This window comes from Leucopleurus acutus, assembly GCF_964270905.1.
Source record: "Leucopleurus acutus genome assembly, chromosome: 6".
Taxonomy (NCBI): Eukaryota; Metazoa; Chordata; class Mammalia; order Artiodactyla; family Delphinidae; genus Leucopleurus; species Leucopleurus acutus.
In genome coordinates this window covers 88,657,570-88,674,584 of record NC_139149.1, presented here as the reverse complement: position 1 = coordinate 88,674,584, position 17,015 = coordinate 88,657,570, and the positions used below count along the sequence as shown (strand labels likewise).

At 49.5% G+C, this 17,015-nt stretch overlaps 1 protein-coding gene across 3 annotated transcripts in view; it reads right to left on the bottom strand.

Moving 5' to 3' along the window:
* NRP2 (neuropilin 2) overlaps positions 1–16,214 on the bottom strand; it is a gene marked incomplete at its 3' end in the record, with an annotated part of 112,210 nt that extends 95,996 nt beyond the window's left edge. For all 3 annotated transcript variants that reach the window (XM_082840807.1, XM_082840808.1, XM_082840806.1), the window contains exons 1-2: positions 15,306–16,214; positions 1,385–1,562 (exon numbers count right to left, since the gene is read on the bottom strand). In XM_082840807.1, the coding sequence (XP_082696933.1) occupies positions 1,385–1,562; positions 15,306–15,378 (251 nt within the window). In that variant the 5' untranslated portion in view covers positions 15,379–16,214. The remainder of the gene's footprint in view (positions 1–1,384; positions 1,563–15,305) is intronic.
* Positions 16,215–17,015: the final 801 nt, after the last annotated feature.

Sequence of the window (17,015 nt, the reverse complement as noted above, 5' to 3'; positions counted from 1 at the left end):
CTAGACCTGCTCCCTTGTACGTCTCCTGCTAGCTGATCCCTTTAGTAATTTTTCAGCCTTCACAATGCTTTGCTCACAAGGAATGCTCAGACTATTTATTCATCATAAGGGGCCACTGAACACCCATCAGAGCAGTGGCATGTTCTAGGCACTCGTCTGGAGCAGGACACGATCGTTGGCACATTCTATCCTGTATAGAAAACTCTCACTTTGGTTTCAGCGAGGAAAGACTTTACGATGGAGCCCACTAGACAGTACAAAGGGCATTCACACTCTTGACATTGCAATGCTGCTTCCTCCCTCACCTTAACTTATAGGGACCTTGGTGTTAACATGGTGTTTCTTTTTTCTTCCTTTTTTTTTTAAAAAAAATTATTTATTTATTTATTTGGCCGTGCTGGGTCTTCGTGGTGGCATGTAAACTCTTAGTTGTGGCCTGTGGGATCTAGTTCCCTGACCAGGGATGGAACACGGGTTCCCTGAATTGGGAGCACAGAGTCTTAGCCACTGGACTACCAGAGAAGTCCCAACATGACATTTCTAAAGCACTCACAGATGTCTAAACGTCTGCTTGGTCTCTCCTAAGCCACACATTTCCAAGATGGCAGGACCAATGTTGTGAGCCCAGCTGAGTCACCTCGGGTGACTTAACTTCTCTGGGCTTTGGTTTTCTCATCTGCAAAATGGAGGTACCAACTTCCCAGGGCCATTGTGAGAACTGAATGGATTGATATTTACAAAGCAATTAGAAGAGTGTTTGTTAAATAAATCCATAGCACCTGCTTTGAGACTCTAACCTGTACAGCACCGATACCAAGAATCAATGCGAATCTCAGACCTACCGGTATAGACTCAGCTGTTTAGCTCTCTCTCTATAAGGAAACCTGCCGCTGCTTCCTAAAATAACAGCCTGATTCTCCACGGCTGGATACACAGGAAGTCTCCACTTGGGGAATCTGGCTACTGTTTTATTGAAGGAAGCTGCTGGGGTTCCTACATGTGGGAGAGGCAGTGGAAATGGGGAGATCTCCAAGGGGAAAGTCAATCTTAAAGTCAAGAGCTGGCGTTGTGTATTCCACACCCCCCCCCCCCCCCCGCCCCTACGTGGAATTCTCCTCCACTGCCAGCCTTTGAATTTAGGGTGTATTCTTTACACTCTTCACTCAGGAAGGCGCTTTCCTCCATACTATGGGATCAACTAGGCTTTTATTTCCACTGAAAGAAATAAATCTCTTGAGGTTTCCCTCTGGGGCCAGGATCACCACTGTTCAGCAGGTCCTAGGGCCAGGGGAGCTGCCACGAGGCGGCAGGTATGGCAGAAGCCTGGGGAGCGGGTGGGGGGGTGTGTGTCTCGTGGATGTACATGGCACAGGATGGTGCTTACTTGCAGTCGTGCTTCTCGATTTCGAAGTGAGGGTTGAAGTTGAGGACAATCTTCTGGTTGGGTTCGGGGGCATAAACAATCCACTCACAGTTCTGGTGGGATGGATAATCCTGGGGGTACCCCGGGGAGGTGATATAGCCAGCGTCTTTGGAATTCAAACGACCTCCACAGGGTTGGTCTGGAAGAGAAGACACACGAAGCAAAGAACTTCAAATATGTTACAGTCTGGTTTTTTTTTTTTTTTTCCTTTCCTTGTTTCTCCTCTCTACCAGTGGCTGATTAAAACAGTTTTACAGACCTTTTATGGCAGTCCAGAAGACTAACCTACTTACTCATTCAGTGGAAGAGATTATTTCAGCTCATCCTACCCCCTATTCACCCAACCACACACGCGCGCGCGCACACACACACACACACACACACACTTGCCAAACGAAAATATTCCAGAAAATGCTCATAAATATTCCCAATTACATGGTCTGAGATTTTAAAAAAAACAACAAAGCTGAAAACTTAACATGCCTCCCTGCCTGTTCCTGTCTCCCCTGCTTGGCCCATCTTCTTCTTCTCGTTCAAACCTCGCATCTCTATCTTTATCTCATAAATCCTTCATGTTATTTGGTGTTCCCCAGCCCAGCCCAGGGAGCCAGAAGTAAAGACTCCGGGAACTGACAATAGTGGTTTTGTGGTGCCGACCCACAAGTGAGCCTGGTAACAATTATATGTGATGCGGAGGAAGCATTTTCAGTTTTGGGCCAGAACAGACCCTGGAGGGTGATTTCAGCTTTTTTTTTTTTTTTTTTTTTTTTTTTAAGAAAGCAAAAGCCCCCAAACACTTAATTCCAAATACACCACAAATTTGATTTATTATTTCATTATACACTGAGTGGAAAAATCTGCATTAGAGAATCCACTGGCTCTGACCTCAGAGTTTTGACAAAAGTGCTTTGTGTTGAGTGGACGCCTGTGTTTTTCTGCAAGCTTTTTGCCGCTGTCCCTCCTGCCTGGTCACCACCACCAGAGTGTGCTGCTGCTTTGTCCAGTGGTGACCAGCCTTGGAAAGGAGGCTGCAGGGGAGTAGCTGCTCCCCTCTCCCTCAGCAGTGCCCAGCTGGAGGTAAACAGCTTCATGTGGGCCAGGAGGGAAGGGGGCGATCTTCAAAGGCAGAAGAGGTGGGTGATGACATTTGAAGCATCTCATATTTGGGAGTGAAGCTCTGTCATCCCCAGGAGGGGTTCCTGGGAAATGGAGGGGTTTGGCTCAATACCACGGTAGAACAGAAGATGGGAAGGCACAAGAGACCTGGAAATATTCAGAAGCCTCTAGGAGAACTTCCTAAGATGTGTGCCTCTCTTAGCATCAATCACGATTTAATATCGCCATCTGCATGGAGCAGCACGGGGTCCGTGAATTATGCATTCGGGCTCAGCAGCTACCCCACAGGACGGGGCTTTCTCCTGTGCTCGCTCTTTGAGGGAAAGGGTCATGCATTTTTTAACTCTACAGGTGCACTCTCCTATTCCCCGTGTCTGTTGGCATTACTGTCGTCCAGACCTCTGCTTTAGATTACCAGCCTGACAGGCTTTAAACGCATAAAAGATGGGCACACTGCGCAGTGATGGTTGGGACACACAAATCCACACAAGTAGCCTTTTAGGCATCACGCCTCTAAGAGCTCAAACTGTGCCGCGTTGAACTGCCCAGAATCTAATGGATTCAGGTTCCATTTCCTACTGGGTGGAAAACAAAAGCAGGCCATTTCCTCTGGTTTGCAGAGACCACATCATCCTCTAACTAATGACCCCGCACCCTCCCCAGTCCAGGAGGACAATGGGCCCAGCCTCCCCGCCCAGACAGAGATGAGGCCAGCTTAAGCCGGGTGCCGCCCGTTCCTCTGCGGCTAGTCCCGCAGTCTTTCCAGGTGTCCACACCACTCCGCCATGCTGGGCACCCAACGACTTCCAGCAAGTCAAACTGTGGCCCGTTGCTCCTGGTTCGTGGGCGCGAAATAGGGCTCAGAGTGGTGGCCCTCTGAAAAGGTGGAGGTGTGGGGATCACCCCTCCCCATCACCAGCTGCTCGGACCAAGCTAACGGGAGAGGAACCTTTCTGCTGGGTACAGCTCCTCTGCCAGCTGTTTTGCTGAAAACTGCAGCCTTGCCACCAACTCACCCCAAACCACATTTTTCACCTTGGAACTCAGCAGATGGAATCTGAGCTGAGCTCCTGTCTTGTAACCAAGTCATCCAAACTCCTTCCCTCCTTCTTTATCCCTTCCCTGCTTCCCTCCAATTACTCTTGAAACAACTTCTCTCCCTCAGTTCCCTGCCCCCTCCACCCCACCCCCCCAAGTTTAAGCTTTTAGTCATTAGACCAGGCACACATAATCAGCAATAAAGACAGGAAACTTCCTCATAGGAAGGTTTCATTTCTCACCCACACCAGGAGTCATCATTTCCTCACTTAAAAAAAAATTAAACTATATATATCCCATAGCGGACAGTCTGCATTTTCGGCTGTTAAAACTCACTTAGCCAAAGGAAAAAGGAGTAACCCCTTTCTTTTTTCCTGTTCTTTCTTTATCTGAAGAAAATCAAGGCACTTATTAAAATATTTAAGAACTCATTAAAACATCTGCTTTGCTTGCGTGTTGTTAACCTTTTCAATATCCAAACATTTATAAACTCACACTCTTGTTTGGATGGCACTCACACTCAGAAACACACACAAACATAGATATCGAGCATATATCCGGTACGTATACATATTAGAAATTCACACTTTAGTCCTGTACACACTTTCACACCCTCTCATAAAATATCACACATCATTTGCACAGACATATATCCACCAAGATAAATACTAGAATTTCTGTCTCTATTTTGCTTGGAGAGAACCGAATTCTTGAAATCTCTCATCAGTAAAAATTGTAAGGAAAACACATTTAATCCTTCTACACTTCCTCTTAATCACTGATCTTTCATTTCCAGGTTTGGGAACCCTTCCATTTCTGAAATACAAACATGCTCCCCATAGAAATGAGCTAGACTTTTTTCTGAAGAGCTACACCATCCAGGGCTTGGGAGGTCTCTGTCGCGTTCCAAAAGGAACAGCATAAGTGCTCTCTATCGTGTTTCAGAGGAGTCCAGCCCAGCCAAAAGGGGGCTGAACTCAAGAGCAAACGCCTTTAGGCCAATCTCCAGGTACAGAAGGGAAGCTGACCCTGTTGAATTTTTAGCTACTGAGCCTGTTTGGCAGGTTAACAAGCGACTGACTTCTTTCTCTATTTTGTGAAAGCCTTTCACCCGGGGCAAATTCACTTCCCAAAGAGAAGTAGGCAAACCCAGGCCTGGACGGTTCAGAGCGGGTTTTCTCCTACATCTGGGAAGGAAACGTAAGGGATGGGCCAGGTCAGGTCAGATAAAGAGGCCCACGGATGAAAGGATTCAAGTGATACCTCTAGACATAATTTGAAATCAAGGGGATGCTAAGTTCTAAAGTCACAAAGGTTTGATTTTTCCCCCATAATGACTACTTAGGTGTTTTAATTTGACATATAAAAGGTCAGATTATTTCTGACCTTCATATCTTTCTCTTTTTTTGTTTGTATTTCTCACATGCCCTTGTTTGCTGGTGAGCTACGCACCATCTGATGCTGCCTAGGGGTAACCTGGCCCGGGATCAGGTAAAGGGATTCAGGACCCATCCACTTACAATTCTAAGGCCAGTTTCAGAAAGAACGCACCCTCCCATAGAACCCAATTTAAGACGAAGCACTGGTTCCTTCGTAATATATGATATTTGGGAAGTAGTTATTAAGAAGGAGTAACAGATCTTCTTTAAAAATCTGGTCTGCCTCCTAAGGAAATTCAGCTGGAGTTGTTTTAAAGAAACACTGGATGGCCAGGACTTGAAAATAATCAATTACAATGGCTTACTTCGCCATGGCCAGAGACACCAGGTGACACCAGGCAACAGGCTGTGGGCTGTCCCACAGTAGAAGAATCAGATCACTCATTTTAGCTGAACTGAAAGTAAAAGTCCTTGGCAAAAACAGGAAACTTAGGCTGGCTGGATAGGGGATTGGCGAGTCAGGTGATGTCAAAGGTGGGTCTGGGGTAAGGGGACCAGATTACTAAGAGGGGAGGGGGCTGACATTAGCAAGAAGAGGGGATGCAGCACGTGGACTCTCAACTCCCTGTGACCTTCCTGTGTCTCAGCTTCCTAAACTGTAATTCATTGAGAGGATTGAATTAAGTGTGTAGTTTTCAAAGTTATTTTTAGAAGTGTTTGTGTTTTCCTTGATCAGAACTCTATCCAGACCTCCAATGGGCAAAGCAGCTAAAAGTGGAGCTCTTCTTGGATGTGGGGACCGAGGGTGACCAGAATCAGTGCAGTATCCCTGCCATGAACTCCCTCCCCTCCTCTCTGATGGGGCTTCCCTGTAAGAACATCAGGACTTCCTGGAACTGGGTTTGAAACCCACTAAATCTCAGTTTCCTTGTTACTTTAAAATGTCATAGAAAAGAGAAAGAGTAGAAGGATTAGAAGACATCAATTTCATATATATACCTGAGGGCACTTGGTGGAGAAAAGCAGTCTCATTTCCCCCAAAACTAATAGGCTTTATTTACTTTATAATTTATCCTTTGTTCACAACACAATCCCATCCTGTTCCTATTTCCACAGCATTGTTTTTATTTAATTATTGGTAGCAAGGAAAAGAAGAAGCTCTTTCTATGATTTCAAAAGAGAAGTCTTGCCACTTAACTAATAAGAAGCCTTGCTATTCAAGTGTGGTCTCCCCACTGACAAGCTGTGTGACCTTGGGTAAGTTAGTAAACAACTCTGAGCCTTTGTCTTCTCATCTATAAATGGAGGGCAGTAGTTCTAAAGGTCAGATGCGGTTCTAAAGTTCAAAGCCTGTATAATGAGGAGGGAGTAAGACTCCTGTAACCCATAGATGAACCCGAAATTTAAAATATTCTCTACCCTCCTAGACAATAAGATATTTATACAAGGTGTTAATTTCTGTTTCATTTGCTTAGTAAGCCTGAAACAAAACTCCAGGATTCTTCAGATGAAAGTATCTGTCCTGCATTATGGAGAGTTCAAATGTCTCTTTCAATCACATTAGCTCTACCGACGTGGGTTTCTTTTCTTAACTGAGGCTGTGGCTGTATATTTATAAATATTAGGGATACACAGTTCTGTGTGTGAGCACCTCAACAACAGTGATGCATGAAAAGAAAGACAGAAAAAAAGTTTCTTCCAATCTCTCACTCAAATCATCTAAGTCCTGTGCTCAGGGTTTGAACCAAATTTTGCTCACTAACCTTGGATAAGCTGCTTTTAAAGAGTGATTTCTGTGGGCTGAGACTGGATTTTGTTTTATTCAAAGCGATTTCAGCCTGTCACAAGACAGTCTCATAAAATCTGTATCTTGGCTTAAGCTGGGAAGAAATGAGCCAATCCATCAGCCCAGGAATGTGGCTGTTTGACCACTTCCTAAGGCAACTGGGAAGGGATGCAATCTATTCAATTTATGGGGCTGGGTGGCAGTGAGCGATCCACTCCTGAAGGCGCAGCAAATGCAAATCCCTGTGAACTTCTGCAATGATAAGGTTCAAAATTTGAATAAAAGAAGCGTCTGGGAGGGCAGGATGGAGGGAATCAGAGAGGGGGACAGGAAGCCAGCAGATGAGCATGGAAAAAGAAGTGAGGAATGAGGCAAACTTCCTCTTCTGAAACACCTCCGATGAATTCACCAAGGAGAGAACTGGAAGTTGGGTCTGGAAATAGGGCCTTTGGGAAGTCTCTTCCCCTCAGTCTGGATGCGAAAAATGAACCTTCATTTAATCGTTAAAATGTAGTTTGAGGCGATTACCTTCCCTGACCTCAAATCATGCCACCTGTGGTAACCTCGTTATTTGTCATCTTATATCATAAGCAAACACAATTCCAATAGGGCAGCCAATATAATATCATTAGTTTATATTTATGTCCACTCTTTCCCAGCCCTCATTGCAAATGCAATTTTGATGCCAATCATGAGAGATCTGGGATTACAATTCCTGACCCTTTCAACAGACATTTGGGGAAGGAAATAGAAGAAGAATAATTTTAGGGCCTCTCCAAAAGGTAATATAATTTTTTTCATGTATTTTGATTAACTAAAGGCTTCTGTTGAAACTTTCATGGCTCCCCATTGGTTAGTAAATGAAATCCAACCCCCCTGGCCCAGCAATTTGGGCCTTGCATTTGGCGCAAGCTACTATATCCAACCTGATTTGCAATTATTTGCCTCCACACCGTCTAAACTGCAGTTTCTGAGTATTCCCCAGACAAGAAGTGTTCCCTTCTCTGCTCCCATTTACCCTTCCCCTGGTATGCCTTTCCCAGCTCTAAATCGTCTATCCTCTCAATCCAGGCTCACACGGCACCTCTGCCCTCCCTGATCTCCCCACACCACGAGTGACCTTTCCCAACCTCTAAGGCTGAAGCTCTTTAGCATCTTCTAAGGTGTGAGAGAGCCTTATCCATGCTGCTGGACCACCTGTTCATCTTTGGCAAACCACACAGCATCAAATCCAGAGTCTTTCCCAAAAGTCAGACCCAATGAGGCTTGATGAATTAATAACTGACTGGCGTAACACCAAAAGTATCCGTAGGTATCACAAATTCTAAGAAAGCCTCGTCACAGATTGTTCTGCTTATCCAGCTACTCCCCTTCCTTCCTGACCCACAGCTCCTAGTAAATGCAAATGTTTTTTTATTGGTGAACCGAGAGTTTAGAGGACTTGTCTGGGATAATACCTAGTCACAGATCAGGGTAGAGCTAGTGTGAACTATATCTCATAGGACACAATAACCTCAGATAATAACGATGAAGTTCAAAAGATATTACATTTTAATTCTAATGATGGTAAAATTAATTTATCTGAGGGTTTTCTTGCCCCCTCACTCCATCCCCTACCCTCCCAAAGGCAAGCTCTAGATATTTGTTTTCAGTAGTACCAAGAAGATTCAAACTACTGCTTCATCACTAGACTCTTGCTGGGTGTCAGTTTAGTCCTCTACCCATCCCTCCCCGGCTCCCTTCCCCTGGCCCCCAATATGCCTTTTAGGCACATCTGTTTTATTTTTCCCCTTTATCAAAACAATTATTATCACCGCTTGGTCCAGTAATTTGCAATTCCCTTTATCTTCTTCGCTGAAAGATTGGCCAGAACCCGGATCCCTGGCTATCACTGGCTATCACTGGCTATCACTCCAGATCACTGGATCTGGAGAGGCGGTGAGCAGGGTATCACTGGCTGTGTGCATTCAGCTGGCCAGCAGCCCTACCCACTGCACGCCTTCCTTTTGTTATTCCCAGCCTCCTCCCTTTTCTTTCTGGATTAGATCATGACTCCTTTATGAAGACCCAGAGGGAAATGGGATTATCAAGAATCTTGCTGGGTAAAAGCTATTTTGTCTTTATGACGACTTTTTTGAGTTCAGCTGGTGAGGGGCCTTAATGCCAGAGTAGAAGTTATTACACATTCAGGGAGCCCCTTCCACGCAGCACTCCCTGCTGAGCACCCTTTCAGAGATGAAGAATGGAAGAGGAGGGAAGGGAAAGAGAGAGATTTAAAAAATCAGTAGAGGTGAGAACACTGAAAGTAGAAAACCCAGGTGAGAAAAAAAAATGCAAAGAACAGACATAAATCTAAGATGAGAACCCAGCAGAGAACATCCGTCTCTGAAGAACAGTGTGCCGAGAGATCATCTGACGCTTATGAAACCAGACAAAGGTTTAGTGGGGTAAGAGCTGAGAATGCGTAAATTATCTGTTTATTAAAAAAAAAACTCATAAAAGTAACATCAACTTACCACATGGGTGTTAGTGTCCTTTCTATCTTTCTATGATCACCAGATACTGTTAACCCCACTGAAGCTGTTTTGAAGATTAAATGACTTCTGCATAGACAGCTTAACATGTACTAAACAGTACTCTATGTAATCAAACATAGCCCAACAGCCCTAGAAATCAGCTATTATTATCAAATACATTTTACAGATGAAGACACTGAAGTACAGAGAGATTAAGGATTCTGGATCGCCGAGCTGTCAAGTGGCTGAGCTGGATTTTAATCCAGGTGGTCTGGCTCCGATGCTTCAGAAGCTGGGAAGTCCGATGAAGGTCTCCCCAAAACATTTCAGAGACAAACTTATTTAGTGGCATTTAGGGCAAGAAAAATGTTTTGCCTGTTTGAAAACTCCTTTTTCTCCCCCGTGCCAGGAATCTGTGTGTGAACAATGAGAGATGTGTCTGAGGCTGGGGTGTGAGTGAACTGCAGGCACTTAACACAGTTTCCACTCCCTGCACCTCAGGTGCTTGTCATCCTGGCCCTCTTTCCTGGGTCCTGGAAACCAGGGTGTGTGTCTGGGGGGAGGGTGTGGTAGGGGTGTGACTAGATGGCTCAAGTCTGAAACTATGTGTCACAACATCAGAGGGTTTTTTTCTCCGCAGCTGCCATTTCTCTCCTGTCTCCTCAACCCCATTCTTCCCCATCCTAAATGCCACGTTGGTATTGTTCTACTTGAGAAGAGCAGCGTTTTCAAAGATGGGGGATTTATTTTTACCGCACAGCTGGTCTGCCAAAGGTCACATAATTTGGCAATGTTCCCAGTGGTTAAAAATTAATTTCTCCTTATTAATACAACCAAGGTCCCCTAGGATCAGAGCTCAGCCTTATCTAAACTTGACAGCTTCCTAAACCTTTAGAAGATGCTTTCTCCTGGAGGGCCAGCCATGCTACAAGGCCACTGTGTCCTGGAATCCAACCCCACTGAATCCTGTTAGGTAATGAGACCATTAAGCCTTCAGCCATTTCTCATCGAAGCAGATAAAGCTTTGGAAAAGGCTGTAGGCTCTCTAGGACAAACTTCCGCAATACCAGGAATGGGTTAATTTAAAAAAAAAAAAAGTGAATGCCTTACCTGGAAGGAACCATACAAAGACTAACTTCCAGGGATCAAACACAAATCTGACACTCAAAGAGGGTGCCTCACAGCTTATCCAGTGGCAAATGATGGTCAGATGATAAAATACCTCAAATATGTTAATGATACTACAAACTACTGCCCAGATGTCACTTTTCAAGTCTTTTCTCATCAGTGCAAGAAATTAAAAAGATATTATGCTTCTGCTCCTAAAGTCTTCCCAAACTGGACTTCGGGGGAATATATTCTGAAAACTCTTTACCGATGAACCTGGCTCTGAACTGTGTCAACTCAGAACTGTCTCACACTTGGGTCACCCAAAGTCAGCTCCTTCAATAAGCAGTTGAGTCAAATGAAAAACACCAGACAGGGTCCTCAGGACCATCCAGTCTATGGTGTCTCTCCCCACTGATCCCCGGGGGCCTCTCCCCAGCTGTTATTTGCTTTCATGCCTCATTGCATATGAACTGGCATTTCGACCCCTAGACTCGACTACACTGTGAAGATAGGAACTGACCTTTGGGGTGCAGAATATGAACTATACATTCAACAGCAGGAGATGAGAGCCATTTAGTAGACAGCAGGAGTCCTGTCTGGATAGCCTGGGGTTCTCAGTCACTGCAGCCTTCCAACATTTCATTTTGCCAGTTGGGTGCTCTGTGGCTTAATCTGAGGGCTCCACGGCATGACATGAAAAGTCCAGACCTGCAGTGCTGCCTGGGCATACACAATTCTACCAGGCACAACTTGGACAAGAAGGAGCTTGCCCTGGAGCCCTCATGGGGAGCTCGTCTCTTTCCACTGTTTTGCACTGTGTGCTCTGTTGGCAACTGGCGCTAGCTTCACTACCTCCAGTGGCTGCTTATGGGATAAAGTTGACCGGGTACCCACTGAATGCGGGCACGGGACCAGTCCCCAAAGCCTAGAGCAGGCTGTCTGTGCCGAATCCAGGAGTTTATAGACCTGCTGGCAAATTTTTATGCCTGCCCACAGCCATCCCGCCATTCGTGGAGACAGGCTAAAAAGGGAACCCTCTTCAAACTCTTATCCGGAGCCTAGACTGCCGTTGCTTCTCTTTCAGCATTTGTTTGAACCAGACCTGTCTCCCACAGCTAATTTACACCTCTTATCTGATCATCCAGTCCAGACGGAAGGTTGAATTGACTGCGTTTGCCAGTGTCCGTGGCAATGGTGTTAAACTCAAGCACAGATCAAAGCTCTCCAGGCAAGGGGCGGGCTGGGGGGCGGGTAAGGGAGGGGCGGTTTTTGGTTACAGGGTCCGGGCTCTTTTGGCCCCAAGCAGTGTGTCCCGGAGGTGCGGAAACGTTAGGGCTGGGAGTTGCCACTATCTGAAGAAACCCATTGTCAGGGCCTGATGATTTCCTGAGCAAAAGCCCGTCCCCCCGCTGACCACGAGATTAAGTCCAGCAAAGGGGAGTTTCGCGGCCAGGCTCTGACCGGGGAATGGCTAGCGCCAGGGGGCTCTCCTCTCCGTCTGAAACCGAAAGGAAGGGAGGTGGTGGGAGGGAGGCGAGTGGTGAGCACACGCCAGTAAACCAGAGCGCCGATCTCCTCCCATTCCAGAGAAATTCAACCGGAGCCGCAGAAGCGGTGACACGGTTGAGCCAGATCCCCTAAGCTTGGCCCGGAAAGCTGATTCCCACCCCCATACCGCAGAGGTTCCCGGAGGGGCGAGCGGTTCATGCCACCCCACCACCCCCGCCAGCCCCTGGACATTAGCTTTGTGGATGCCCCCCCATCCAGCCGCCGGGCGCCGGGGACCTGGTGGGAAAAACGGAGGTGCGCTAGCCCGAGGCGAAGGCTGGAGGCAGCCGTTTAATCACAGCTCGCCCCGCCTCCATTAACTTCTGTTGATATTAAAGAGAAATCAATCAGTGAAAATGAAGCACTGGCCGTGAATATTTCTTTTTCCCTAGCGGAAAAGCAAAGAGCGAGATGGTGGGGGAGGGGAGGCAGAACTCTCCGGCGACTGCAGAGGTTTCTCCCAGGCGGAGAACCGCAGCGGCGACTTAACTTTCTGGCAATGGGCAGCGTTGAGGAAATGCCGCAAGCTTCTCCCTGGAGGTGTCCTTAGTCAGGAGGGGGAGGGGACAAGGCTGCAGGAGCTGGAGGCGGCCCACTTAGCCCAGGCTTGAGCTTCGGTTTTGCTTTCGCTGGGAATATTTTTGCCTAATAGAATGTTTATGGATCGCTCGGCTCTGTTTCTGCTGCGTAGCCCAAACAAATCGATGCGGCGTTAGAGACAGCGCGGGGTAAGGGGGAGGCTGGGGGGCCACCACGTCCCCACCACGTGGAATGCCCGCGCGCCGCGTGCGCTTCACCTGTTCGCGCGCACCCGCGAGCGCCCGGCGCGCAGCGCTACTAGAGGCCGCGCAAGTTGCTCTCATTCCCGCGGCTCAAGCTGCCTCCTTTGCGCCTCCAACCTCCGCTCCGAATCCCACCCAGTCTTCCCGCCACCCAGCTCGTCCAGCGCTCGGGCCCCCAGCCCCTCAAAGCCGGCTCTCTGGGGGCAGCAGGGGTAATGCAGCGCAAAGTGGAGTGCGCGAGGCAGGAGGGGGCGCTCCGGGAAGGGCCCTCCGAGCGGCCCCGAGTCCCCGAGCCCCCGAGCCGGGGCAGGAGGGAGACAGGCGGGCGGCGGCGCTGCGAGCTGGCAAGGCGGCCGGCGTGGCAAGGACAGGGGGAGCCTGGTGCGCGACGCCCACTGGGCCTCCCAGCCGCCCGCCAGTGCAAGAGGCTGCCCGCCTTGGCCACGAGGTTATTTGCTCACTTGCTCCCCGGCACGGCCCCCTCCCGGCCGGCGCGCACCGGGTGAGTCAGAGGTCTAGCTGGGCCTCGCCCTTTGCCACCCGCTGCCGGCTCCCCCGGTGCCAGTCCGCTGCTCCGACGAAAAGCCGGAACGGCCCGCGGCTTGCGATCGCCTTTTCGGGTGAGAATACCCACCCCGGGCGGGTCCCAGCTCCGCGTCCCATCAGGAGGTCCCACCCTGGGTCCGAGGCTGCCTGAGGCCTCACAGAGGGCGACCAGCCCTGTGCTCCGCGCCTCTGGGCTTCTCTAGAAGTGACGCAGCGCGGCCCGGGGCTGGGGTGGGAGGGGGCTCTGCAGAGAGCGCGGAAGGCAGGTGGCAGAGCGGGAGTGGGTTTGAGCGGACGTCGCACACACACGTACACACTCCGCGCAGTGCTCGAGGACAGATGTCAGAACATCTGGGGTAGGAGATGGCCCCCGAGTCTTTACTACCCCTCCCGCCCCTCAGAGCACACGGAACCTGAAGTTGTGTGTGTGTGTGTGTGTGCGCGCGCGCGCGCGCTCGCGCGCCGGGGCCTACCAGAGTCCGTGCCTGAATACATAATGTACCGTGGGCATCCTCACCGCGCGCGCGCGCGCGGGCACACACACGCACACACACACACACACACATATATACACACAGCGAATCACACAAACATACATAATTTATGCAGCTTTCAGGTCTGTGGGAGGTAATTTAATTTCGCTTCAAGCTGGGAACTTAGAATTAAGGCAACAGGGAATGGGGAGCCACAGGAAATCTCCCCAAGTGGAACCTGCACCCATCTCTTTGATACGATTTTCAACTGCTTTGAAGACCAGTTATGGCCGAGAAGACGCAGCAAACGTGTGGATTTGGATAACAAGGGCATTCGCGAATATTTCTCCCCCTCAAATAATCACCCAAGCTTCGAGTGGGGTGCGTGCCAGTGCTGGGGAGTGAGAATCAGAGTCTCGGGCCCCCACAGCGGGCTCCCACTAGCCCGCTGTGATGGGGGAGGGCCCGGGAGGCTGCAAGGGGTTAGTGCTATCGCTGCAGTGGCAGACTTCGAAGTACTTGCGGGTAAGGGCACTTCAGGAAGGCTTTTTCTCCTCTTTCTTTTCCCCACTTCCTCCCGGCATGGTTTCCCCACTCTCAATCACCTGTAGCAGCTTTTAAGAGTTTTGTCAGACTGCGACACTGTTGTCAGAGGGGAGAGAGGCTCACCCGGGAGAGTGGTATGCAGAAGCAAGAACATGCCCCACTGGATTCCCTGGAACCAGCCCTTCTCCGAGAGTGTGCCCCTAGCTCACAAGTACTGGCCCCACACTGTTCTGGGCCTTGCAGTACTTATCTCTGCAGTCTGTCCACGCACCCTTTTTGGCAGTGGTTGAGAACAAATTCCACTCAAAAGTTTCCGACCACTTCACAAGAATGAGAGACCTTTGAGGGCCACATACTTTGTGTTATCTAATAATAATTTTTAAAAGAACACATGATTTTCTTCCCCAGAAAATACAGCAGGAAAGAGAGCTGAATGACCAAACGCCTCGGTTGCCAGAAGCGCCCAGCCCCAAGCCCCGAGCTCAGCCACAAGACCACTTGCTCCATCAGCCTAAGGCCAGTGATCCAGAGACCCATCCACACATTCTGCAAACAATCTACAGCACTGGAAAACCCAAACTAGCCTCTTGTAGTTCCCAAGCCCTTCAGTTAACATTGCTCAATGTGGCTAAGGGGAGGGAACGCAAATGATTTATATTTCACTGGCTAGGTTGAAGAAACTCAAGGGAGATGTGTTCTGCTTCAAGACAGGGGAAAAAAATTCCCCAAAACTGTAATGCAAAAGCTTTGTAGTATTTTTAAACCTTTGATTCAGTCCATATGTGACATCTGAACACCGCCAAATTCTGTCTATGTTTCAAAACACACACACACACTCACACACTCCTAGCAGGAGAGAAAAGTTGGGTTTTAGCAGCGGTGGTGGTGTAGGGAGGGCCGGCTGGGATCTCTCTCTAAATTATTCAGTATTGAGAGATCTTCCTTCTTTGCCATTGCGTGTGGCCCCCTGCATTAGCAGTTGCTTTTAAAGGTAAAGGCATATTGAAATGAATAGAAAAAACAACAACTTTCAGGGGCTTACCTGGTTGGCCTCTCACTTCATGTCCTGAAAAGTAGAGAGCTAAGAAAATCCAGGTGAGAGGAAACATATCCATTTTGGAGAAGGAAGCTTTCTCCAGAGCTGTTTTTGTAGATTTCTTGTTTAATTACAAGTCTTCGTATTTGTCTCTCTCTTATGTTCTTCCTTACAGTGTCCTCTGCACAGGTTTCTACTGGTCAGTGTTTCCCTCCTGGGTCCTGGCGGCCCGTCTTCACCTTTATGCTTGCTGGATCCCCACCTCACCAGGAGGAGGGTAGCTCTTCAAATCAGCAAAGAGGGAGCAAGCCGGGAAGAGAGGACGGGTTTCCTCTCTTAAAAACAAAACGCATCTATGCCCTCTCCAGTTCCTCAAAGTATCATTTCCTTTATCCTATAACATCACGAGTATTTTCCGTAAGCCAAGCGTAAAAAAAAGGAAAATATAATAAAAATAAAAGCCAGGACTTGCCTTGGGCATCACACGGCCCCCAGGCAGCTGTGTGATCTCAGAGGCGTAAACTGACACACATCCCCCGGCACTCGGGACCGACACGCTGGTGGAGGCACAGACCACCCGACAGCCCGAGCGGGAGGCGGCCGCCCAGCTCTTGCCCTCACCGGGTTCCTCTAGCGGGAGCCTCCCCCAAAGGCTACACCCGCTTGGCCAGCCTCAAGAGGGGAGTCTGAGGAAGGAAGCTGCTGCGGCGGCGGCTGCTGCTGCTGCGGCGGCGGCGGCGGCGGCGGCGCCGGCTGGGATCGCCTGGGAGCGAGCGAGCCCCTCTCCGAGTTCGCTCGCGCCCGCCCTCACCTCCACCTCGCCTAGCGCCTTGCCGAGTGTCTGTGCGTCTGAGGATGTGCTGGGGGCGGGCTGCGGGCTGCTGCCTCGCTCGCGTTCTCTGCTTCCCCTCCGTCTCCCCCCTGCCTTTTCAGGCCGAGCAGCGGGTGGATGTCAGAGCCGCGGCAGAGCTATCCGATTACGCGCCGGCTCAGGGCCCGCCCCTTCTGTGTTCCTGATTAAAGAGGCAGCCGCGGAGACGCGCGGCGAAGAGCTGAGCGCGGCGGCACCCGGCTCGGGCGGGGCGGCGGCGGTTTCCCCCTCGGCCGCGGCCGGATCAAAGTTAAGGCAGCTCCCACCCGGCCACCACTCTCCCACCCGGCCACCACTCTCCCACCCTGAGCATCTCCGCGCCTGGCTGCGCCGGGCCGCCCGTGCGTAATGCCCTGGAGAAGGAGAGCCCCCGGGCACCTCCAGGGCGCGCTGCCTTTGGCCGCCTGGCCCCAGCCCGAGGAAGCCTCCGCGGGAAACGGAGGAAATTCTTGTTCTCCCCCGATTCCCCGACTCCCGTGCCACACACGTAGAACCCAACACCATGCCACGCGCAATGGCGTTACAAGAGGAGTTGGGTGGCGTACGGTGTTTGGAGTAGGGAGCCAGGCGGCAGCTCAGCCATGCGTTCGCACAGGCAGCAGTGCGTGGCGGCAACACACACGGTCAGCCCCGGCTGAATAAAACCCGAAACACTCCCTGCGTTTACTACTCGGATCCTTTGTTGTGTCCCAAACATACCCCTCTCCTCTCTTCTGGGTGAGGATGTAGTTTCCCCTGCGCTCCTAACTTGTAACTATCAGAGGAAGAGGAAAGACGTTCTTCAAAGAAATTTTTCAGGTAAATAAATTGGATTCCCCCAACTCTCCAAAAAAAGTCCAGGTACA